We start from the raw sequence: 21,297 nt of genomic DNA, 5'->3' as shown, positions 1-21,297 counted from the left end.
GTGTGTACAACAGCCAGGAATAATGCCCAGCTGTTGTGAGGTATAATGATCTGTCTCCTGTTTCTCCTTGGTTTCCTTTGTGAGATATTTTTAAAACCCACTGCTGCTAATGAGTGATTCATGGTCAATTCTAACATGCTCCTCATTTTAACAGCACGCAGACCGATGTGTAATACAACAAACATGATTCAGATTCTCATGCTCATTTAAATTTAGATGATATAATGCAAACCAGCCACCTAACATTTTGCAACATTCCCTGAGTACAATAAACGCACGATTTATCACTGATTTTGTAAATATAGCAATTTGTAATTGAACAAGGACCCAAAAGATGAACTGACACATGGCTAGCCATTTATCACAGTGACATCTCTTCAGCTACCATGAAGAGTGTGTACAGTTTGTTCTTAACACTGTCACCTTCTTAGTTTTACTGTCTTTCTGCTGACGCACATTGAAGATACAATAAAAAAAAACGTTCAGCTGTTGGCATTCATAGTGATAACTGTCCATGGAGCTTGAAATACTATTGTAAACAAGCCCAGAATTACCTGGCCATATTGTTCGTGTTCAATTTGAAGTGTTTCTAAAAGTCACTCACCATTAGTGTAACTGCTGTGATCCCCAGCTGAGCCTGATTTGTACTTACTTCCAGCTGTAATCTAGGCATAACAAAGAAAATATGGTCATCATTTTTCTAGTGCTTAAATTGTACTGTTTCCTTCACCCAGGCAGTAGTCCCAGTTGGTTATATGGTTAAATATTATTCTCTTCAGTTTGCCCATCAAATCTCTGTAGACACCTATGATTGATTTGTGCCCAAGTACAGATAGTAAGCCATGACTCATATCCATGCCAAATGTTAAAAGAGAGACACATTCCCCTGAAGGCCACTCAGCAATAGTCTTGGGTCTCCGGGAAACAGCATTTGAGACTGAGTGCTCCTCCTCAGGAAAACCTAAGCTCAACCCTAAAGAACAGGGGGCTAGGAATAGGCTGTCTTGCTGTCTCCTCACTGGGAGACTACACCCTGTGGGATGACCATCTTAATGGTGGAAGAAAGAAAACATTAATTTCTGCAACTTGGCAAGTTAGAGCACTCATGGTCAATTTCAACTAGCTGGAAAAGAATTGTTGGGGACCTCAGCTGGGGCTTTGTTGGTGAGAGGCAGCTGACGAGACAAGTAAGGGGATAAACCTTCTTACGAAAAGGAATGGCTGACAGAAACTTTCATGCTCACAGAATCTGTTTTTCCAGCAGGAATGTAATCTTGGATGCAGTGCCAGATCTCCTGAACTGTATAAATGAAAAATTCATGTACATTAACCTACATCTCAGGTATAACCAATAGGATGCTGTCGTTAGCTTTGAGGTTACACTCTCTTCCACTGGAAGGAAAGAAAAAGTTGTGTGGAGGCATCCTACATCAAAGTGACTGGCACCTCCTGGGTCATGTCATTTTTTGGATTAATAATCTGAGTGTTAGCTGTATCACTTGATCCGTGCAGGGCATTGACATCTACCGGATAGATCGAAGACTTATTCAATTAGTGATGAAGCAGCCCCAAGGCATCATAAGGTCCAAACATCAAAGAGAGAAAAGATCAATATCTCAGCCTTCAAGCAGCCTGACTGAGGAGAGGAATTTCAAATGCAGCTCACGATCAAATTGGGAAAATTTTCACACATCTAACTCAATTCTTGAATTGAGATATCAAATAAAGTCAGATGTAATAGATTCCTAAAGGGAAGATTGTGAGATGTGGGAACAGAGATAGCTCATTCAGCCCATCAATTCTGCCCCACCACTCTATTAGCTCACTGCTGATCAGGTAATCCTCAACTTCTGATAACTCCTCAAGGCTTGGAAAGTTGCCCAAACAAACCTCATATCAACTTACAACCACTCAGGCACATACCCCACATCTCACATTTGTTGAAGGAGAGACTCTCAGATATACTGAACACTTGACATTTCTTGATAGACAGCAGCTCTCAAAAGGTCACCATTGTCAACGAGATCCCAACACTGGACCAGCTGTGACAGTTCAGCCTTCTACACATCACAGTGACAAGCATTTGATGTCAAAAACCTCTAAAATTGAACACAGTCTTAACAAACAAATCCACTGTTGTCAGCACATTCTGATCTACAGAGAGACCCAAACTGTGAATTAGGAACATGTTAGAGCACTTGAGAAATTCCATCAAAAACATCTCTGCTGCATCATCCAGATTCAGTGGGAGAACAATTGATCAAATGCTAATGTTCATCTTAAAGCCTGTTCTATGCGCATTCTGGCAGAATTAGCTTTGATGGACCAGAGACTGTTCCGAGCCAATAACCATCTCCCCATTAGATCTGATTTGCTCAACTCTCGGGTGGCCAATATTCAATTGGACATCAAAGAAAGTGCCTTAAAGACACTCCGAAGTTTTCCATAAAATATGGTAGCATTGCCATTAGACATTGGGAGGGGTTTGTTCCCAAATGTTTAAAATAGCACCGTGTCCATCGAGCTGCATCATGCTTTGAGTCCCAGTGTTTTAATGAAGCAGAGTGGCAGGCAAAGGCTGTAGGACAAAGAAGCAAATCCTTCTCTCCAGACTGCACAATCTCGTGCAGCAATCTGCTCCGTGTGCCCAAAGATGTGTGGGCTGAGAACCCATCTGTTCAGTCGCTTGAAGATCTACGGTAGAAACTTGCAACTGTGTTGTGGTCATCCCCGAATTGAGGGACAGCTGATGACCATATCTAAACCTCACTGTTCACTTCCCAAAGGTACTCTTAATTGAACTACAATGTCCCACCCTTTCCAGAACACCGAGGTAGCTTTTCCCCATCAGCATCAGTAACAAGAGTTTGGCAGGGGAGAAGCTTTTATTGCAAAATCAGGCTTAAGATATTCAATTTCCTAAATTTTATTTTTATTCATTACGAGAAAGTCATGCAAGTTTTAAAGGGTAAGAGGTAGGACATTTATGATGAAGTAACTTGCCTTTGCCAAGATATTGAATCCAATGGGTCTAGGTAAGTCAATCGTTAATGATGATTCCTAAAATATTGGTGGTGGAGAATCGCAAAGCTGGTGATACTGTTAAAGATCATTGGAAAGGGGAAAGAGGGTGGAGTGGTTCTTCAACATTTTCTACACTTGATGTCTGCACTTGATTGTATTTATGTTATCCTTCACCTATCAGCACTGGTCCCAGTGTAAGTCAGAACTGGCTCTTTAACTATCAAAGGTATTATGAGCGGAGTTAGAGACTGGGGAATCAGTGACTGGCCCTGTTTAGATCTCGTGACAAAGGCATTTAATCCAGCTGATATGGTGGTGGAAACTGACTGCTTGAATATGTGTAAGACTGAGGTGAAACAAGGAGGTGAAGTGGTATTGGGATAGACAGGTACGCCAGATAGGAGGTTACAATCAGATCAATTGCCCCCTTACTGACTGCCAGCACAGGCCCCAGGAGCTAGTTGGCCTACTCCCTGCTCCTAATTTGTTGTAACTATTACTGTTTTCTTTACAATAATGCCTTTCTAGATAATTATAGAAGATTTTCAAGTCCTTTATCAATCGGTCAGGTTTTTAGAGCCAATTTTGCAGCTTCAGTGGTTATTTATTCCCAGGCATTAACACAGTGAATTGCTGCTTCATATGATATCCACTGCATAACTAACCTCAACCCCACCCAAAAATATTTCTCATCTTCTTACCCATCACCTCCCTCCAACAGAAACTTTGCTTCCAGTTTCTGGCCATTCATTTATTTTACTATCTCCTTTTCTGCCAAATATTTGACACAGAATTCATCTCCCTTTTTCCAATGTTGTTGTGGATTGACACCATTTATTGTATTTTATGCTTCTTTACTGCGCTTAATTTTCCTTGTTCCCACCCTCCTTATTTTCTATTATTTTTTCCTTTTCTGCCAACTACAACCAGTGAGGTCATATGTTCTATCTTCCCATCTAATTGCCTCTTTGTCTTACATTCTGTTCATCCCTATACCAACCATTTCCCACTTTTCTCCCTACGCCCTCAACCCTTGTTAACTCATGTCCTTCATTTCTCAAATCATTTCATCTCACTTTTCCTATTCAACCCTTTCCACTACTTCCCTCCTTTGCCATGAATTCTTCCCCCGGTCTGGTCAATTGAATCCTCCTTCTTATTCCTTGTAATGCTCCCCATACTCCTTACTTTTCGTCCCCTCCCCACAAAGACGCACAACTAACAGGAGAAGCATTATTTGCTGAACTCAGCTATGAACACATACCACTTAATGGCTGAGACTCCTGTAGGTGAGAGCTATCCTGATGACATAATGGTACAAAGTGTAACAGTGCTGGGATGTTTGTGTTGGGAATATGCTCAGGGGTGAAGTAGGCAACTGAGAGTGTGTGTGGAGAAGGGGTCCTCATTGCATTACTTCAGCCCAACAAATACCAATCCCCTCCCCTGTTACTTGATCCTTCCTTTGTAAGGTTGGCAGTTAGGCTACAGTTGATGCCATAGTTACACAGTCTGATAGAGCATCAAAACATTGCAGACATGCACAATGGTAGCCATCCACTCTGCTTGCATTCTGATTTCACTCATATTCTGGGCAGAGGTTTAACTTGAAGTCTTATGTGGAAAGTAGGCATTGCTGGCAAATCCATAGAATCCCTCGTGTGGAAACAGGCTACTCAGCCCAACGAGTCCACACTGACTCTCTGAGCAGCATTCCACCCACACCCATCCCCCTACCCTATCCCTGTAACCCCCCTGCACTTGCCATGGCTAATTCACCCTAACCTACACATCCATGAACACTATAAGTAATACAGCATGGCCAAATCACTTTAACTGTGTATCCTTAGACATTTATTTAGTTATTGACTATCCTTAGTTGCACTTGGATGAATTGGCTTGCCAGACAGTTTCAGAGGGCAGTTAAGAGTTGACCACAATGCTATGAGCAAGGATGGCTGGTTTCATTGCAGGATTAACAGCGGAGGGAAGCCTATAGAATAAGGCTTCTTGTGGTTGCTCACAAACATACTCATCAGCTGGATCTGAGCACTCAATGCCAGGAGAGGACTACATTCTTGGTTAGTCTTAGACACCGAAACTCAGTCTTGGAAAATAGAGTAGAAAGTAGAGCAGTTTAACCCTTTGAAAGAATTGTGATCACCTTGTCCTATAATACATTGCACTTAGTGAAACAGCAGTTCAGTGGGTACACACAATGTCTTGCATGAGTTGGCTGCTTATAAACTGGCAACACTTACCAATACAAAGAGGCTAAGTTCAAGGAACAATCAAAGTTGAAATTTCAATTTAGCTCCATTGAATGAGACTGTGGTGCTCCAGAGCTAAATGCAACTTCAGTTTTAGCAAATAGAAATCTTAACTTTTAAAGACTCCACTTTGTTACTAATTTCACTCTTTGGTAACCAGGTTCCCTCTCACCTGTCTTAGGCACTAACTACCAATCAGAATTTTACAGATTTTTTTTAAGTTACAAGAACAGCATCAACAAATTTCAGCATAATATTTGGATATCAACTAATAACATTTAAATAGCTCCCGGGTGAACATTGTTTTGTACAGGCAATCCGGGGATGTAACAGTTTACATCAAAATATAATGGAGAAATGTGTATGAATCTAGATAGATGTCTCCTATCCAATGATGACCTTAGATGGGGTGGCTGCTTTTCCATTGGAAGAATCGGTCTTATTCTCCCACAAGTTCCGCTTGCTCGATACATCTCCTGGCCTCACATCCTAGAATTAAAAGTGCAAATAAATTGTAAGGCATTTTCACAAGAAAATTGTAGACTAATCAAAATAATACAACAGCCAGGATACAGCACACTTTCAGTATTTGGTGACAGTGACAAGCATTCAGCGTAGTCTATAATTTTGCATTTGGTGCACATTTCAAGCAAGAGGAAGAAAACAAAACAAAGTGTGCTTCTAAGAACCAAGCATCGCTTGTGTTTTTAAGTTCAAACTATTAACTTAGGTAAATAAAAATGAATTGAAAAGTGTATGAAAACAAACTGCTATTAAACATCTCATGGTAATAATTATACCTACTGGGAAACTTAGATATCAATGTCTTTCCAAATTGATTTTCTGCAATTCTTCTTGAACATATCAGGCAGATATTTTAAGAGGACAGCAAATGATGTGTGTTGCAGTATCAGAACAGTTTATTCTCCTTAATGCTGTTTTAGATTTATTATTACATCAACAGCAAATCAGTTCAGAGAATTTGAAATCTACAGTTGTAGATCTTTGACCTTTTATGTTTAAATCACAGGAGAATAAAAACTGCTCCATACCTAGGCAGCAAGTCAAAAATCAAACCCAGTGCTTCTTTTACTAAAATATACTAGTAATTAAAACAGCAGTCAGCAGATAATGATTTGCAATGGAGTACGTATGAAATCAACAGAAGTTGTCTTTACCTGAAGCAGCATCAAGGAAGAGAAGGAATTGGAGAAGGGTACAGAGCTTTTAGAAAGATATATACAAACTTACATGAGGAGTGTGGATAGTGTTAATGACTATATTGATTGATCAGAAAATTAGTTTTCTACTTGATTTTAAATTTAGCACAGAAATGCAACAACAGCTCTTTCTAAATTCTACATTTACAATGCTCCTTACCCCATACTTGCCATCAGTTTAGAATTTCAATGCATGGCAATCATGGCTCAGTTGGTAGCTTTCTTGTCACCAAATCTGAAAGTTATGGGTTTAAGACCCATGCCAAGACTTAGCCACAAAATCAAAGCTAGTACTCCCAATGCACTATGCTGAGGCTCTAACTACCTCCTCAAATGGATGGAAATAATATTTCAGAGAAGAGTCGAGCAATTATTCTGGAGTCCTGACCAACAGTTATTCCTCAATTAACATCACATCACTAAAACAGATTAACTAATCATCTTCATATTGCTGTCTGTGGAAACTTGCTGTCTACAAACTATGACTACACTGTCAAGTGATTTTCAGCATCTGATTGTTGTGAAATATATGGGATAAATTCATGTTTTTCTTGGAGTGATTTACTGTACGATTTTCCGTGCCCCAAAGTAGGCACTTGCTGCCAAGCCCCAGCAAATGGCAACACTAACATCTGGAAACTATTCAACAATCACTTTGTACTTAATTCCAAAAGAGAATTATCTGTACTCTATGATTCTTGTGTTTTTGATTAAAAAGAAACCTTTTTTATATTAAAAAAGGATTAGAAATGGGTGAGATAATAAACCAGCAACATTGTTCATTTATCTTAGTTTGAATTTAACATTTACTGACTTGGTGGGAACAATTTATAGAAGATAATTGAGATTGGTTGCTTTGAAATTTTTTGATTGCGTCATAAGATGTTCCCGCACCCACTGCATCCTGTAAGATCATCCACTAAACGTTCTCCAGCTCAACCCTCAGCGTCAGTTTTCAGGAATGCACTATTCAGCATTTTTGATGTAGAGGTGCCAGTATTGGACTGGGGTAGACAAAGTTAAAAATCACACAACACCAGGTCGTACTTTCAAATAAACCTGTTGGATCATAACCTGATGTTGCGTGATTTTTTACTTTATCTTTTTTGAGCGATACATGTGAAATCCTGGCTGAGGGGACTTGCACCCTTTTGGTAAAGGCTTGGCTAGCTATTATTGCTGACAAAGCTGAACAGATTTCGAATGTTTTACATTGAGATATTACTCTCCCACTGATAGTTTCATGCAACAATAAAACATCACTCACCCTGGTGCATTGTTTAGCAAGGAGTGTTTGGAAAGATGGATCAAATCACTAACTTATTTCCTATTTCTCTTCCAGTGTAAAAGGAAAACATTGAACAATATTGGATTACACATTATTTGCAATTTTGGATTTTAATTTACAGCACATTTCCCAATCTACAGATATAAAGATTCTCAATAAATTGAAATTTTCTAACATTACTAATGTGATCCAAGTGGGGCATTTTCAACAGTGGTACAATTATTAGTGTGTTCTACCTCAGGCCAACTGATACAATTATAACAGAGGAGGCTTAATCTCCATTCTGGCACCCAATGTTACAGATGAATATAATGAAGATGTTAACAGCATCTTGTCACTGTGAAGGATTAGTATTGTGGTGAATGCATTTTTGTTGTGAAGAAATAAAATCACATATCAATAGAACTGTAGCCTTAGATAAAGTATATATTAAAAAAAAATCAAGGCAGGTTTACCTGATTATTCACAACAGTCCCTGACCACCCGGAAGTAGAAGAAAGAAAGAAGGAGAAGCTATCCCAACCCGACAGAAATGAACGAAGACATGAAGAAAGGAAGTGGAGGAACCAACTGATTAAGAAAACAGGAGAGGTCAAAGGTTATTAACTTCACACAAGCTGTTTGCGCCTTATACATGTGTAACACTGTTGTCGATAAATGCAGAGATGTGAAAGATGTATGTATTAGAAGCAAAGAAACAGTTTCGTTATATGAAGTCAGCCATGTGTAATCTGTTCAGTGTCTTGCAGAGACCAATTCAGAATCTCTGGAGATAAGCTGCTTCCCTCTTCTGGACGATACCATAAACACCTTTGGAATGCCAATTTCCACAGACAATGCAGTCGTTTCTTCCCCGTATTTGCTGTTTCATTATTCTTACAGTTGCGAAAAACAATGCATTCAATTAAACATACAGTTTTATTTTTAGAAAGAGTACCCCCTTTAGAGTTCTCACATCACTCCTACTCCATCAACACTAACCATTCACATGGACAGATACATTTCGCGAACTATTCGTGCCTTTGACTGGACTGTAAGCTATACGGCACAAAAACAGACCCATTGGTCCAGACTATCCATGCCAACCAGGTTTCCCCAAACTAATCTAGTCTCATTTGCCTGTTTCTGGTCCATATCACTCTGAAACTTTCAAAGAGTCATAGAGTTGTACGGCATGGAAACAAACTCATCGGTCCAACTCATCCATGCCAACCAGATATCCTAAGCTAATCTAGTCTCATTTGCCAGCACTTGGCCTATATCCCTCTAAACCCTTCCTATTCATACACGCATCCAGGTGCCGTTTAAACGTTGTAATTATACTAGCCTCCACTACTTCTTCTGGCAGTTCATTCCATTCACACACTACCCTCTGCATGAAACAGTTGCCCCTTAGGTCCATTTTAAATCTTTCCCTTCTCATCTTAAACCTATGCCCTCTAGTTTTGGACTCCCCTACCCTGGGAAAAGGCTATTTACCTCATCATTTTACAAACATCTCCAATCTCACTCCTCAGCCGCCAAAACTACAGGAAAAATAGCCCCACCCTATTCAGCCTCTCCCTCAATCACAGATTGACTTCCATAAGGAGAACTGGTCCTGATAGAAATTGCACTCCTTCTCTCTCTGATGAAACTTCAATGCTGTCAATTTACAACTAGAAAAATACAGCCCACTGGAACAGTCAAGTTGGAGCTGCAATTAAAGTCAGGAATATAACTCATGATCCCCTGTTCTCAGTCTCAGATGATATACTACTCACAGCTAAATGTATCCATCAATTACAACAAAATGTTGCATAAAATAATAGTTAAATCCTCATGGAGGTGATTTGTACCCAAGACTGCAACTTCACTCCTTCAGCCAATCAGACCCTTATCGTTCACAGGAATGTTTGACTGAGGCATAAATATACAAAATAGGCACATAGGTTATTATTCCTTCACACTGAAATACAGCATAGAAGTAACTAACGTCAGCATGCTGCAGTTTGTAATGAACAATGTGAGCCAGCAACAGAACAAAGACTACTCACTGCCAGTCACACAGCACAAGTTATTGCCTACACTAAGGCATTGCAGCAGTTGTTCTTTTCAAAATTAGAATTGAGGTCAAAAGTCTAATGAATCTATTGACGATAATTTTTCAGAGGTATAATGGTAAACTATAGAGCTATGAGAATGCATTAATGCTTTCAGCTTCAATCAGGTAATATGGTCAGTCTCGGACACTTCAGCCAGCCGAGATCGATAGGGCATTACTGCATCCCTTAGCCATCACCAGTATCTTCACTACTTTGTGAGGTATTTTTTTACTTAAGAGATGCCTCTGCCATTTCTCACTCTTTCTCCAGCACACTAGACAAAATTTTCCCTATGGTTCCCCTGTGCTCTTGCCCTAGATGCGAGATTTTTTCCCATTTCTCATCATGTCCTCAAAAAAGCTCAGAACTTGAATACTGCCAAACCTATTCCTCTTGCATTGATCAGGATAAAAGGAAGATTACCAGATTTCAAATGATCACCCTTTATACCACAGGGGAAACAGATGCTGGCTTGTTGACTACCCACTTCTGAATGGCTGAGATGTTACAATGGAACAAACAACACAGAACCATAGAAATATGGAATTGAGAAGAATGAAAAGGCCACCTTATTGAATGATAGAGGATTCTTAGGGGGCTTTACAGGGTAGATGCAAGGAGAGACTGTTTGCCCTTATCGGAGAGTCTAGGCATAATCTCAGAGTAACAGCTCACCTGGAGAGAGATTAGATTATTTACAGTGTGGAAACAGGCCCTTCAGCCCAACAAGTCCACACCGACCCTCTGAAGAGCAACCCACCCAGACCCATTTCCCTAAATTTACCCTTCACCTAACACTACGGGCAATTTAACATGATCAATTCACCTAACCTGCATATCTTTGGACTGTGGGAGGAAACAAGAGCACCCAGAGGAAACCCACGCAGACACGGGGAGAATGTGCAAACTCCACACAGACATTTGACCGAGGCGGGAATTGAACCCGGGTCTTTGGCGCTGTGAGGCAGCATTGCTAGTCACTGAGCCACGTGCCGCCCAGATATCAATGAATTTCTTCTCTCAGACATAGTGAATCTATCGAATTCTTTACTGTAGAAGGCTGTCGAGGCCAGGTCTTTCAGTATATTTAAGATGCAGATAGATTTTTATTCAGTAAAGGTGTCATGGATTACGGGGAAAAGTGGATTTGAAGGTTATCAGATCAGCTGTGATGTCATTGAATGACAGAGCAGATTTGATTGGCTGAAAAACCTATTTCTGCTCCAACATCTTATGGATTCCATGTGATTGTGGGTAATATTTTTTCAAAGCGAAAGGCTCAAAGATATTCTGTTTGCTTACAAAGAATGGGTTCCTGCGTATGAATGCATTGCCAATTCTCTCCTGTCAAGATCAGTTATTACGAATGTCTGAAATTTGGCATTCTTGAGTTTGTCCTGACAAATGCAAGACCAAAAGCTTCAGTGATTTGCCTCACTTTTTAACGATCCTCATCTCAACCATGAGACTTCATCCCTGCTCACTGGATTGTATTATCCGAGGTTACCATCCACCTTCTCATTCCAACCCTTGTCTTAGCTGATGTTGTTGAAGGTTCCCTGAAGGTATGAATCACTCCCCTTCAAATCTACCACTATCACCGGCTCCACACAAAACCAAATTGACCTGTTTGTCATTTTAAGCTATCACCCCACCTCCAACTTTCTTTCTTCTCTAAAATGCTTGACTACCTTGTTGCCTCCCAAAGCCATGCCTGTCCTTCCTGCAGTTCCTCATTTTAATATCTCCAATTAGGTTTTCTGCGCCAGTGCAATACTTTATGACAGTTGTAAATTATACCTTGTGTTACTATGACACAGGTCATTGTCCTAGCTCATGATTCTTACTCAATGCAGTATATCCAATCCAGCAAACTTTAACATGGTTGATTGTACAATCCTCCTTCAACATCATCCATTGCAGTGGGACTATCATGGCTTTGTTCTATTCTTATCAATGCAGTTACAACCAGAAAATAACCAGAAATAGCTTCTAATCCTGCTACAGCAGCAGGATCTGTGAAGATCCCCAATGATCTATTCTTGGTTTCCTTTCTACTTTCCAACTATGTGCAAGAACACCCAGAAACATATCACATTGCTCATGATGACATAGTCACCCCCTTTCCAGATCCTCTTTCATCATATGGCTCATCTCAAAATCCAGTAATGGCTGAGTAGACCTTTTCTCCAACTCAGTATCGGGGAGATCACGGCCACACTCTCTGGTCACTGCCACGTCGTACTTCCCCAGCCACCGACTCTAACCTTCTTTCTGGCAATGGCTTGTGTCTGAACCAGACCACCTGTAATCTTGATGTTGTATTTAACTTCAACCTGAACTACATATCTGTTTTAGCATCAAGACTTCCACCTTCATTACCTCATCTCTTTCCACACCGTCTCAACTCATCTACTGTTCATGCTTTTGTTACCTCAAGATTTCACTAATCCAATGACCAACTAGATGACCTCCTACTTTTGATCTTCTACATACAAGCTCATCCTAAACTGTATCTTACATCCTGATTCACAACAAGTCCACTCACCCATCACACCTTTGCAACTGTCCTCAAAATCAATCAATTTTAAAATGCATATCTCTTCAAATTCCTAAATGCCACATGCCTACATCTTGTAGCCTCCTCTAGCCTTACAGCTCTGAGAACTGCTCCTCCTCTGGCAGAAGTAAGAACTGCAGATGCTGGAAATCAGAGTTTCGATGAGAATGGTGCTAGAAAAGCAGGTCAGGCAGTATCTGAGGAGCAAGAAAATCGATGTTTCGGGCAAAAGCCCTTCATCAGCAATTCTCTTGCTCCTTCTCTGGTCCAGACCTCATTTCCATCAATTCTGATCTCCTTGCTCTTTTGTACGTACTGATATTTGTTGATAAATTCTCAGTGTAACATCAGAGATCGATGTTAATTTTTCAACTTCAGTTGAAAGTTTAAGTGGCATAATGTTGACTATTATGCTGAGCTGAGAACAGCCCTGGATTGTTGTGATTTTGAGCCTAAAACTGGTATTCCTTTGATAGAAAACAAGAAATGCAAGCTCAAATCTGAATATTTCACGTGATCATACCAAAATATAGCAAAAGGGGAATATCTAACAGGCACATAGAAGATAATGATTGGTGTTCAATTCATAGAAAAATAAAAATATTTTGCTTTGCAAACTTCTGAACACTTCTGTTATAATCCCTTTCAGTTACACTATGTAGAAAAGAATATAATATTGATGCACGGTTACAATTTCAGCAAGCATTGGTTTGGATAAGATTACAGAAGTACTTGATAATATTAGATTAGATTCCCTACAGTATGGAAACAGGCCCTTCAGCCCAAAAAGTCCGCACCAACCCTCCAATGAGTAAGCCACCCAGACCCCACTCCCCTACCATTTTTCACCCCTGTCTAATGCACCTAACACTATGGACAATTTAGCATGGCCAATTCACCTGACCTGCATATCTTGGGATTGTGGGTGGGAAACCGGAGCAAACCCATGCAGACACAGGGAGACAGTCGCCCAAGGCAGGAATTGAACTCGAGTCCCTGGCGCTGTGAGGCAGCAGTGCTAACCACTGAGCCACCAATAGTTTTGCCACACTATGGTTACTACTTTTAAAAGTCTCTCAAATCATTTTGACTAGAACTTTTTACTGACCTATACTCTTGCCTGTTACACAGAGACAATCTTAGGAGTTGATGAGAAGGCTCAATGCAATATGATGTAAAATTCAATGGCTTTTCCATCCCAGACCTTCGCATGGCAGAAGTGGTGCTAGAAAATGGTTGCTGAGGTCAGTGAGATTAAATTATACTCTGCACTATTTTGAATTTACAGCCCAGAAGGAATAACCAGTGGAAAATTCAGTAATAATTGGAAATAAATATAGTGAGTCATACTAGAACTGCATTTTGAAGTATACAAGGCAGACTAGTCTGTCTCACTCGCAAGTATTTATTCCATTTTATTTGCCTTATTGGAAGGCAGGTATTTGAAGGATGGAAAAATTGGTGGGTACTTGGGGACACGTCTAAAGTTCACCATGTCTCACTTCCTTTAGAAACAGGAGAAAGCTACTCAGCCTCTCGATTGAGGTCTGCCAAGCAATTAGATCTGTATCTGAATTCCATTTGTTCAGTGTGTCCAATTCATAGTCCACAATATTTTTCATTCATCTCGTATTTGATTTGTGTGCTCAAAATTGTATGGGCTGCAATTCTGTCTCAAAGACATTGGCACCAAATCCCAATATCTCACGAAATGCTGCATAAGCAATTTATTTTACAGAATTTAATCTTGTAATTCAATACATCCATCAGTTTCCAACCCATTCAGTGAAATTCACATGTTTTCAGCAGTCTGATAAATCTAGACAGCAACTAAAAATCAATAAACTAACAGCAGGGAATTTCTTTCAATAGGGAGTGATGAGAATGTACAGCTCAGTGGCAAATGAAATGGTTTAAGCAGGAAGCAATTAGCTCATTTAAGGTGCACTTTTACACTTATGTCAAGATAAAAGGAATAGAAAGCTGCTGGTCAGGGTAGGAAGGTGAAAGGATAGTTGGGGGAAGAATTGTGTGCAGGGTATAACCACTGAGGATCTGAGTGACTCATTTCAGTGCTGAAGTATCCATTTGAATATAGCTGGGTTGCTTCTGCAATTGACTTTGAAGTGCAGAGAATTCATTGGCATCTGATCTCAGTTGGTAACAATTTAAATGTTCGATAAAACAAACTATTTTATCAGCCTTTACTAATTTACTAACAAGGCTTAAGAGTTAAATACTTATATCTTTTGATGTTCCTCACAAAAATTGTGGCCCATCATACTTGTTCTTCACAACTTGTCAGCTCTTTTAACAAGACATTCTTCAGCAAATGAGCAACTTTTTATGTTAAAAAAAAGTCCATGCTTGGGGACTGCTTAATGCCAGTCATTTTGTACTGATTCCTTTTTTTTCCTCAACCAGAAGTCAACCACTATCTTCACTACTCATAGCAACAAAGATGTACAATAAATTTAATGAATATGTCAAAGTTGTAAAACAAAGACTACGGCTACTACCTTTCAGTTTTGGAACCAAGTAACATATTCCAACTCCATTCTCATTTACCTTAAATTTAGAGTTGCTCTGGATTGCCTGTACTATTTTCTGGCATTTGCAACCTGGATCATGTTTGTAGCACTGTCTTTGAGAATTATACAACAAGTATGGAAGATATTAAAGAGTGTAATAAAATCAGAAATTGCTGGAAAATTTCAGCAGGTCTGGCAGCATGTGTGGAGAGAAGTCAGAGTTAACATTTTGGGTCTAGTGACCCTTCTTCAGAACTGTTGAAGAGTGGGTTTTACATCAAGATTTTTTTAATGATGACAATTATAAGCAGCATGCACCAGTGTCAGGTTCTGACATAAATCATAGAATACTGGGGATTAAAAAAACACCTAAAACTTGCATGGCAGACTTCAGTCCTGGCTGCTGTCAGGAAGTCCTGCAATATGTTACAAAATAGTAATGTGTCCTGAGATATTCTGATCAAACAAGACTGAAAATATGAAAATGAAACTTGCAGCAAAATCCAAGTTAATTTTCATTTCTTAAGCATTCAATGAAAAAAACATTCTGCCTACTGTTTCAATTAAACACAGATATCACAAACACTTGTCATTACATAAATATTACACTGGTCAATTTGGCAGTTCCATTCACATTGACCTACATAACTTAGAAGAATATACATCACTGGCAAATCCATATGATAGAAAGTCTTATTGTCAAAATTCTCTCTTAATTTGAAGTTGAAGTTGGTAAACTGAAAAGAAATTCAAGCACAAAGACTAGGGTATTTGACCTTTTTGATTGCAATTTCTATCAGACAAAGGCTGTTTATTTGTTACCATTGTTGCAAATTACAAACATTTTCCTAATTGTTTTCATTGCCATGATTTAACCGTGCTACATTATCTTCCTCAGGGAATTATGGTTGATTGAAGGTAAGGCGATGCTCACCTCTGACAGACATACTCACCAGGATTTGGACAGAGGTGACATAGTTTGGCAGATCCATCCTCTTCCTTACCTACTCAACCTGGCTGCAAATGCAAAAACTCCCCCCTCCTGAGCAAACTCAGACATCAAGTTAATTTGAGACCATGCTTTCAAAACAGATTCAATGAGGAACACACAACTATTCCTAGCTGCTAGGTCTTTTCTCTGAAGTGAGAAACATATTTGAAAAGCAGTGAAGAGGTGAGCGACTTACTGAGGGTTTAGACGCAGGTGATTTATTTGTTTCAGGAGTTTTGGTGAGCCACTGGTTGATGCGACCGGCAACGCCAACTTTCAGGCCTGCTACCTCCTACAAAGGACAGCCATAAACAGAACCTCGTGAAGCTTTTGTGTGCATGCAACTTTCTATAGGATTTAAACACTCAACACCACAACACCCAGCACAGTGGAAAAACACTTATTCCTTTTCCCAAAACATTCTCTGCCCATTATGAATGAAATCATGTTAAGGCTATAACTTTGACCTGCAAATGATCATTCTTAAATACTTAGAATAATGCAGAAATCTAGCACAACTGCACATGACCTACTGTTGTCAAGTATAGTTTGTTTCACATAATAAGTTCTATGAGAAATCCAAGATTATAACAAACAAGTAATCTGCTTCGCCATTCTGTAGTGAAGTTGTTGTATGGTAGTGTGATGAGTGCTACAGGTCTCTTTGAAATTGTATCAAAATACTATTAGCTCAAGAATTTAGTTCTTTACATTGTGTAAAATCAGGAATATCTATGATGATAACAAAGTGCTTCTTGGCTGTGAGTCAGCCACTCCTGACCTGTGCATCTTGAAAGGCTGTGATGCTGAACACCAAGATCTTATGGGTACGTTGATAGCAATTCTGGCAGTTGTACCTACTCGGGAAGTAATCCCAGAAATTTAATTTCATAATAGCCACAGTGATCGCTTTAATTCTAGGAATTTTGCTCGTTGTGGATCCCACAGCATGACCAAAGCATGTGTGTACTCAGGTGTAAGGTTCCCCTGTTTGAACCTCTACAATGCCGTAGCATTTTCATAGCAGCTCCAGATTCTACTGACCCGGTTTTGTACTGGGATACTGAGATTGCACAGTGTCCAATGTAACTGCAAAAATGTTTAATAAATGTTTTGTTAAGATCTGGAGCACAATTCCTGAAGGAATGGTGCAAATACACTTAATACTCGCTTTTGAAAGGAATATGAACAGAACAGTGTAACTAATTGGATGATTTCAATAAGCCAGAAAACACAATAGACCAAACAGGGTGTGCAGGATTACTCTACGATCTTCTTACTGCTTTCTTTTTATTGTCATTAATGTTTGTTTTTGAAATGCTATATTCCTCTTGGTGTCTGGTATATTCTTTGTTAATACCAAGAATGAATCCCAAATCATCCAAGGACCAGAAATAAGTTTTGATTGTGGAAACAATTCAGTGTTCCATCCCAAGGTCTGTTTACTTTCTTACCAAACCCTGCTGGGCAAGATTACTCTTGGTCACCTGGCCCAATTTCTCCATCCTGTCAAAGATTCCAGATGGGAAATTCAACAGGAGTTTAAAAACATATCATGGCACAATCAACAAGATGCTTATGAAGTGTGCAAGCACGGCCATTGATATCAGAAGGATGCTTAATTATTACGATCAATAAATTAGGAATACACCTTGGGCAACTGTGAATAAATGTAATCCTTCAGTGTAGTGGAGTCAGTCTTTGGGATCTCTCACAATCGGGCAAAGCCATTTCACATTAAACCAAGAGTGAAACAACATTTAATATCACAAATATTGTCAAGAAACTGATTTTATGAAGAATGGTGTTGTGATATTAAGCAAATTATTGATGTTTAACTCTTTAACCCAAAGATGTTTATAATAAAATTTCAGTTGTATTGTATCTCTTTGACACTGCTCAGTCTGTACCAGTTTCTGATCAATTTTGTTAATAATTAAAATATAATGAGGCTTTGGAATCTTATCTTTAAAGCACTGTAACTGAAACTTCATTCAACAGCTCTGCAGAGGTCAAATACACTGGTATTCTTCAAGAGAAAACTGGACAGAAGTCCCAGCAATAGAGGCACGATCTTCACAGATACAAAACTGCCAGTGTCAACATCTATCCGTAGGATAAAGAGTTATAAACACAAAGCTCAGAGCATATGCAGAACAAAACAGCTGTGCAGTAAATCTGAGAGTGGTTTCATGCCAGTGTCAGCATAGTGATGAGAGAAATTTTGTCTTACTTTATTATCCTACCCACATCCTATTTCAGTACCATCTGGTTTTGGCAGGAAGATCTCAAAGATACCTTACCTTGTTCGGTGTGCCCTTATTAGGTGGGGAAGCAGAACTATAGACATCACCAGTTTCCCACATACTCTTTATGTTCCGTACTCCTTCAGCTGTCAGTGGGAGATCTGAAGCCAATGGCCTGCCTCCTTTCGCAGCTTTGGCACCCTAAGCGTAAAAGATAATGGTCAGAATCCTCTCATAAAAGTGTCAAGTGAGTAAATACGCAAGTAGTAATGTCAAAATAGATTGCAATGACCTTAATGCTATCAACAACAGATTTGGAATTGATGAAATACTCAACATTATGGAGGATTTGCCTGCAAGTAATTTGAATTAAATCCACGGCAATGATTGAGGGATAATGTTCAAATGAGGTTAATACACTATTGCACACAGTGCTCCACTCATGGTTATGTGAGAGAGATTAAGTTGTAGTTCCAAACTTAATCTCAGGTTTTAGGATGTAGGTGAACCTCTAAAGCTTCAGCTTTAATCATTTAAATTATAATTTAGACGCTGGGATTTTGTTAAGTTAATAGCCATGCAACAATTTCAAACGTACATTATTTTGAAATCCTAATCCAATTGCTATCATCATTTAATGATAAAATAACTAGAGGCTTTTGGGATTACCATTTCCTATCCATCCATATGCATTAGGAAGTTAGAGACTTGGGATAGTCTTGTTACTGTGAACTGTCTTATTAATTCTAAGAATAATGGAGGGGGGGGGGGGGGAGAAACATGTCTTCCTTTGATGTAAGCCAGGCTCTGAACTTCCATCCTCCAATTCTCCCCAGCTGCTCCAACCCACCTGTAACATTTTACTGTTCTACTCTCCACAGCCTTAGACCCCACATGCACATCATAACAGCAGCTGACTTAACAGTGGCCTCAGCCCATTGTATCTCCATGGTGAACTAATGATTATACAAGGAGGGTCAGCAAGTCACAGGATGGTGTGCAATGGGGCTCGATTTATTTGTAGAGTTGGCTGCACAAGCCAACAGAGAGATAACAAGTCCGGATGAGTGAGCCAGACAGGGACTGAACTGAATTGATGAGTGAGGCGGAATTGAGAAATGATTGATATAGATAGTGAGCAGGATAAGAGGGGATCAGAACAGCAACAGTGAGACATCAAGCCAAACTAGAGATAATGACAGAGGATCAAGACAAGCAGAGGTTATCCAAGTGACCGAGACTGTCTCATAACAACACGATACAGCAGTTAGCAAAGTGCAAAGTCGAATGCATTTTAATTCAAACACAGTAGTGGTATTAGGTAAAGGCTGCTTCAATTACTTTTTTTAGCACTTCTAAAGTGAAACATTCTAAGGTTTTGCAAGGAGCTTGAAATTAAATCTAATAGCAAGTTCTACTCTTCAACATAGAAATACTGTGAAACATTAGCACTGAACATCAAATCTTCATCAAAGAGAGGTTTGAAGGAGCACCTTAAAGTACAGTAGAGAGCTGGAGAGAAGGTGTGAGGGAAAATCAAAACATAGAGCCATGACAGCTGGAGGTATGGCCGTGAATGGTGGAATGATAGACAGAGCTGAAATTTTTGTATATGCTTATGCTTAAGGAGAATGCCAGGTGGGAACTGACCAGGAAAGCATCAGAATAAACCAATCTTCAGATAATAACAGGATGGATGAGGGTTTCAGTAGCACATAAGCTGAGTGCAATAACAAATAAGGAGGAAGTATTAACAAATGTTACAGGTTAAGGGATTTTGTGCTAGTCTAAGATTGTAATGGAATAGACAGTTCAGGTTTATTATCTATTGCTTTAAAAACAGATTTGGTATAGCAATTTGCATTTATATAGTTTACTTTAATCATTCAATTCATTTATTTTAATTTAATTGAAACATGAATTTCTATGTTGAAGAGTTGAAGTAAACTGACATTTTATTTGTTTAAACAAAAATTGAAATTACTCCTGGATGCTTTAACTTCTAAACTGCAGAATTTAGAATTTCAGAATTGATTTGCCGTAACTGGTTAATAAAAAGTGAGCATATCACGTGTGTAATTGTTTTGCATCCTCACCTCAATTGCACTTGTATACTGCTCCAATTTACTGTCAATCTTGGAGACACCCAGTACAGGACGTGATGTCTTGGTGGTAGAGCTGTGAATATAATTGATTTTACAGTATTAATGGTCTTGAGTAATAAGTGAATACAATTAAAGACAAAAGTGAGGAAGTGAAACTATTAAAGGTTTTACCTCTTTTTTGCTGATCGATTCAAAAAGTCTGCCCTTTCTCCAATCTGAAAATAAAATTGGAACAGAAAGGCTTATAATTCAGGCAGTGATCACATTAAATGGAGAAAATAGAAAGAACTAACCAACAAAAGCCACTGCATGGTCAGCAATAAACTCACACCTCATTAGATTCAGTGAGAAAACAAAGAAAGATTATAAGGAATTTCTTGTCTAACCTTGATATATCCAGCATTATGTCAAAATAATTGTGATCTCTCTACAACACAGTGAATAAATGTACTGCCCTCAAGCTTAAATTAGCAAAAAACAGTTAAGAAAATCTCATTCAGTCCAGTGCAATGGCTTCTTGGACCATCAGAAAAAAACAAGCTAAATATGTTTTAAAAGCCAATTTTCTCAGGATTAAAATATCTGTCTAGAAGAATGGTGTTGAAATCTGTTGTCAATATCCATGGCCAATTACATATATTTTAAATACCTCTTATTTCAAAGTAAGAAATAGGTTTTTTGTGAAGTCAGTTAGCATCTACAGGTGCCAAAGGGTGAATATATCTGAATACATACATATAGAGGGGTGGGACAGTTCACGATTTAGCATTTTAGATGAAAATCAGAACCATCAGTTCTAAACCACAAACCTATCCCATCAAAAAGGTTTCCCATTTTCTACTGTTGAGGAATCCAGACCATAACTCAAACTTCAGAAAAGTACCACTTACAAACATGCTGTGAACTGTATCCAAAAATAGACCATAGTTCCTCTCACCAATATTCTTGTGAATATTCAGAAACATTCAAATTTTAAAC

The 21,297-nt window shown here is 39.0% G+C and overlaps 1 protein-coding gene across 3 annotated transcripts in view; it reads right to left on the bottom strand.

Moving 5' to 3' along the window:
• The window catches only part of LOC132826772 (non-muscle caldesmon-like), a 209,672-nt gene that overhangs the window by 6,419 nt on the left and 181,956 nt on the right, over positions 1–21,297 (bottom strand). For all 3 annotated transcript variants that reach the window (XM_060842956.1, XM_060842958.1, XM_060842959.1), the window contains 6 exons: positions 20,491–20,534; positions 20,311–20,392; positions 18,272–18,415; positions 16,165–16,260; positions 5,694–5,783; positions 605–665 (listed from right to left, as the gene is read on the bottom strand). In XM_060842956.1, coding sequence (XP_060698939.1) covers positions 605–665; positions 5,694–5,783; positions 16,165–16,260; positions 18,272–18,415; positions 20,311–20,392; positions 20,491–20,534 — 517 coding nt within the window. The remainder of the gene's footprint in view (positions 1–604; positions 666–5,693; positions 5,784–16,164; positions 16,261–18,271; positions 18,416–20,310; positions 20,393–20,490; positions 20,535–21,297) is intronic.

This window comes from Hemiscyllium ocellatum, chromosome 23 (genome assembly GCF_020745735.1).
Source record: "Hemiscyllium ocellatum isolate sHemOce1 chromosome 23, sHemOce1.pat.X.cur, whole genome shotgun sequence".
Lineage (NCBI taxonomy): Eukaryota > Metazoa > Chordata > Chondrichthyes > Orectolobiformes > Hemiscylliidae > Hemiscyllium > Hemiscyllium ocellatum.
Note: the sequence above shows the minus strand (reverse complement) of the source record. Positions and strands in the feature narration are given on the sequence as shown.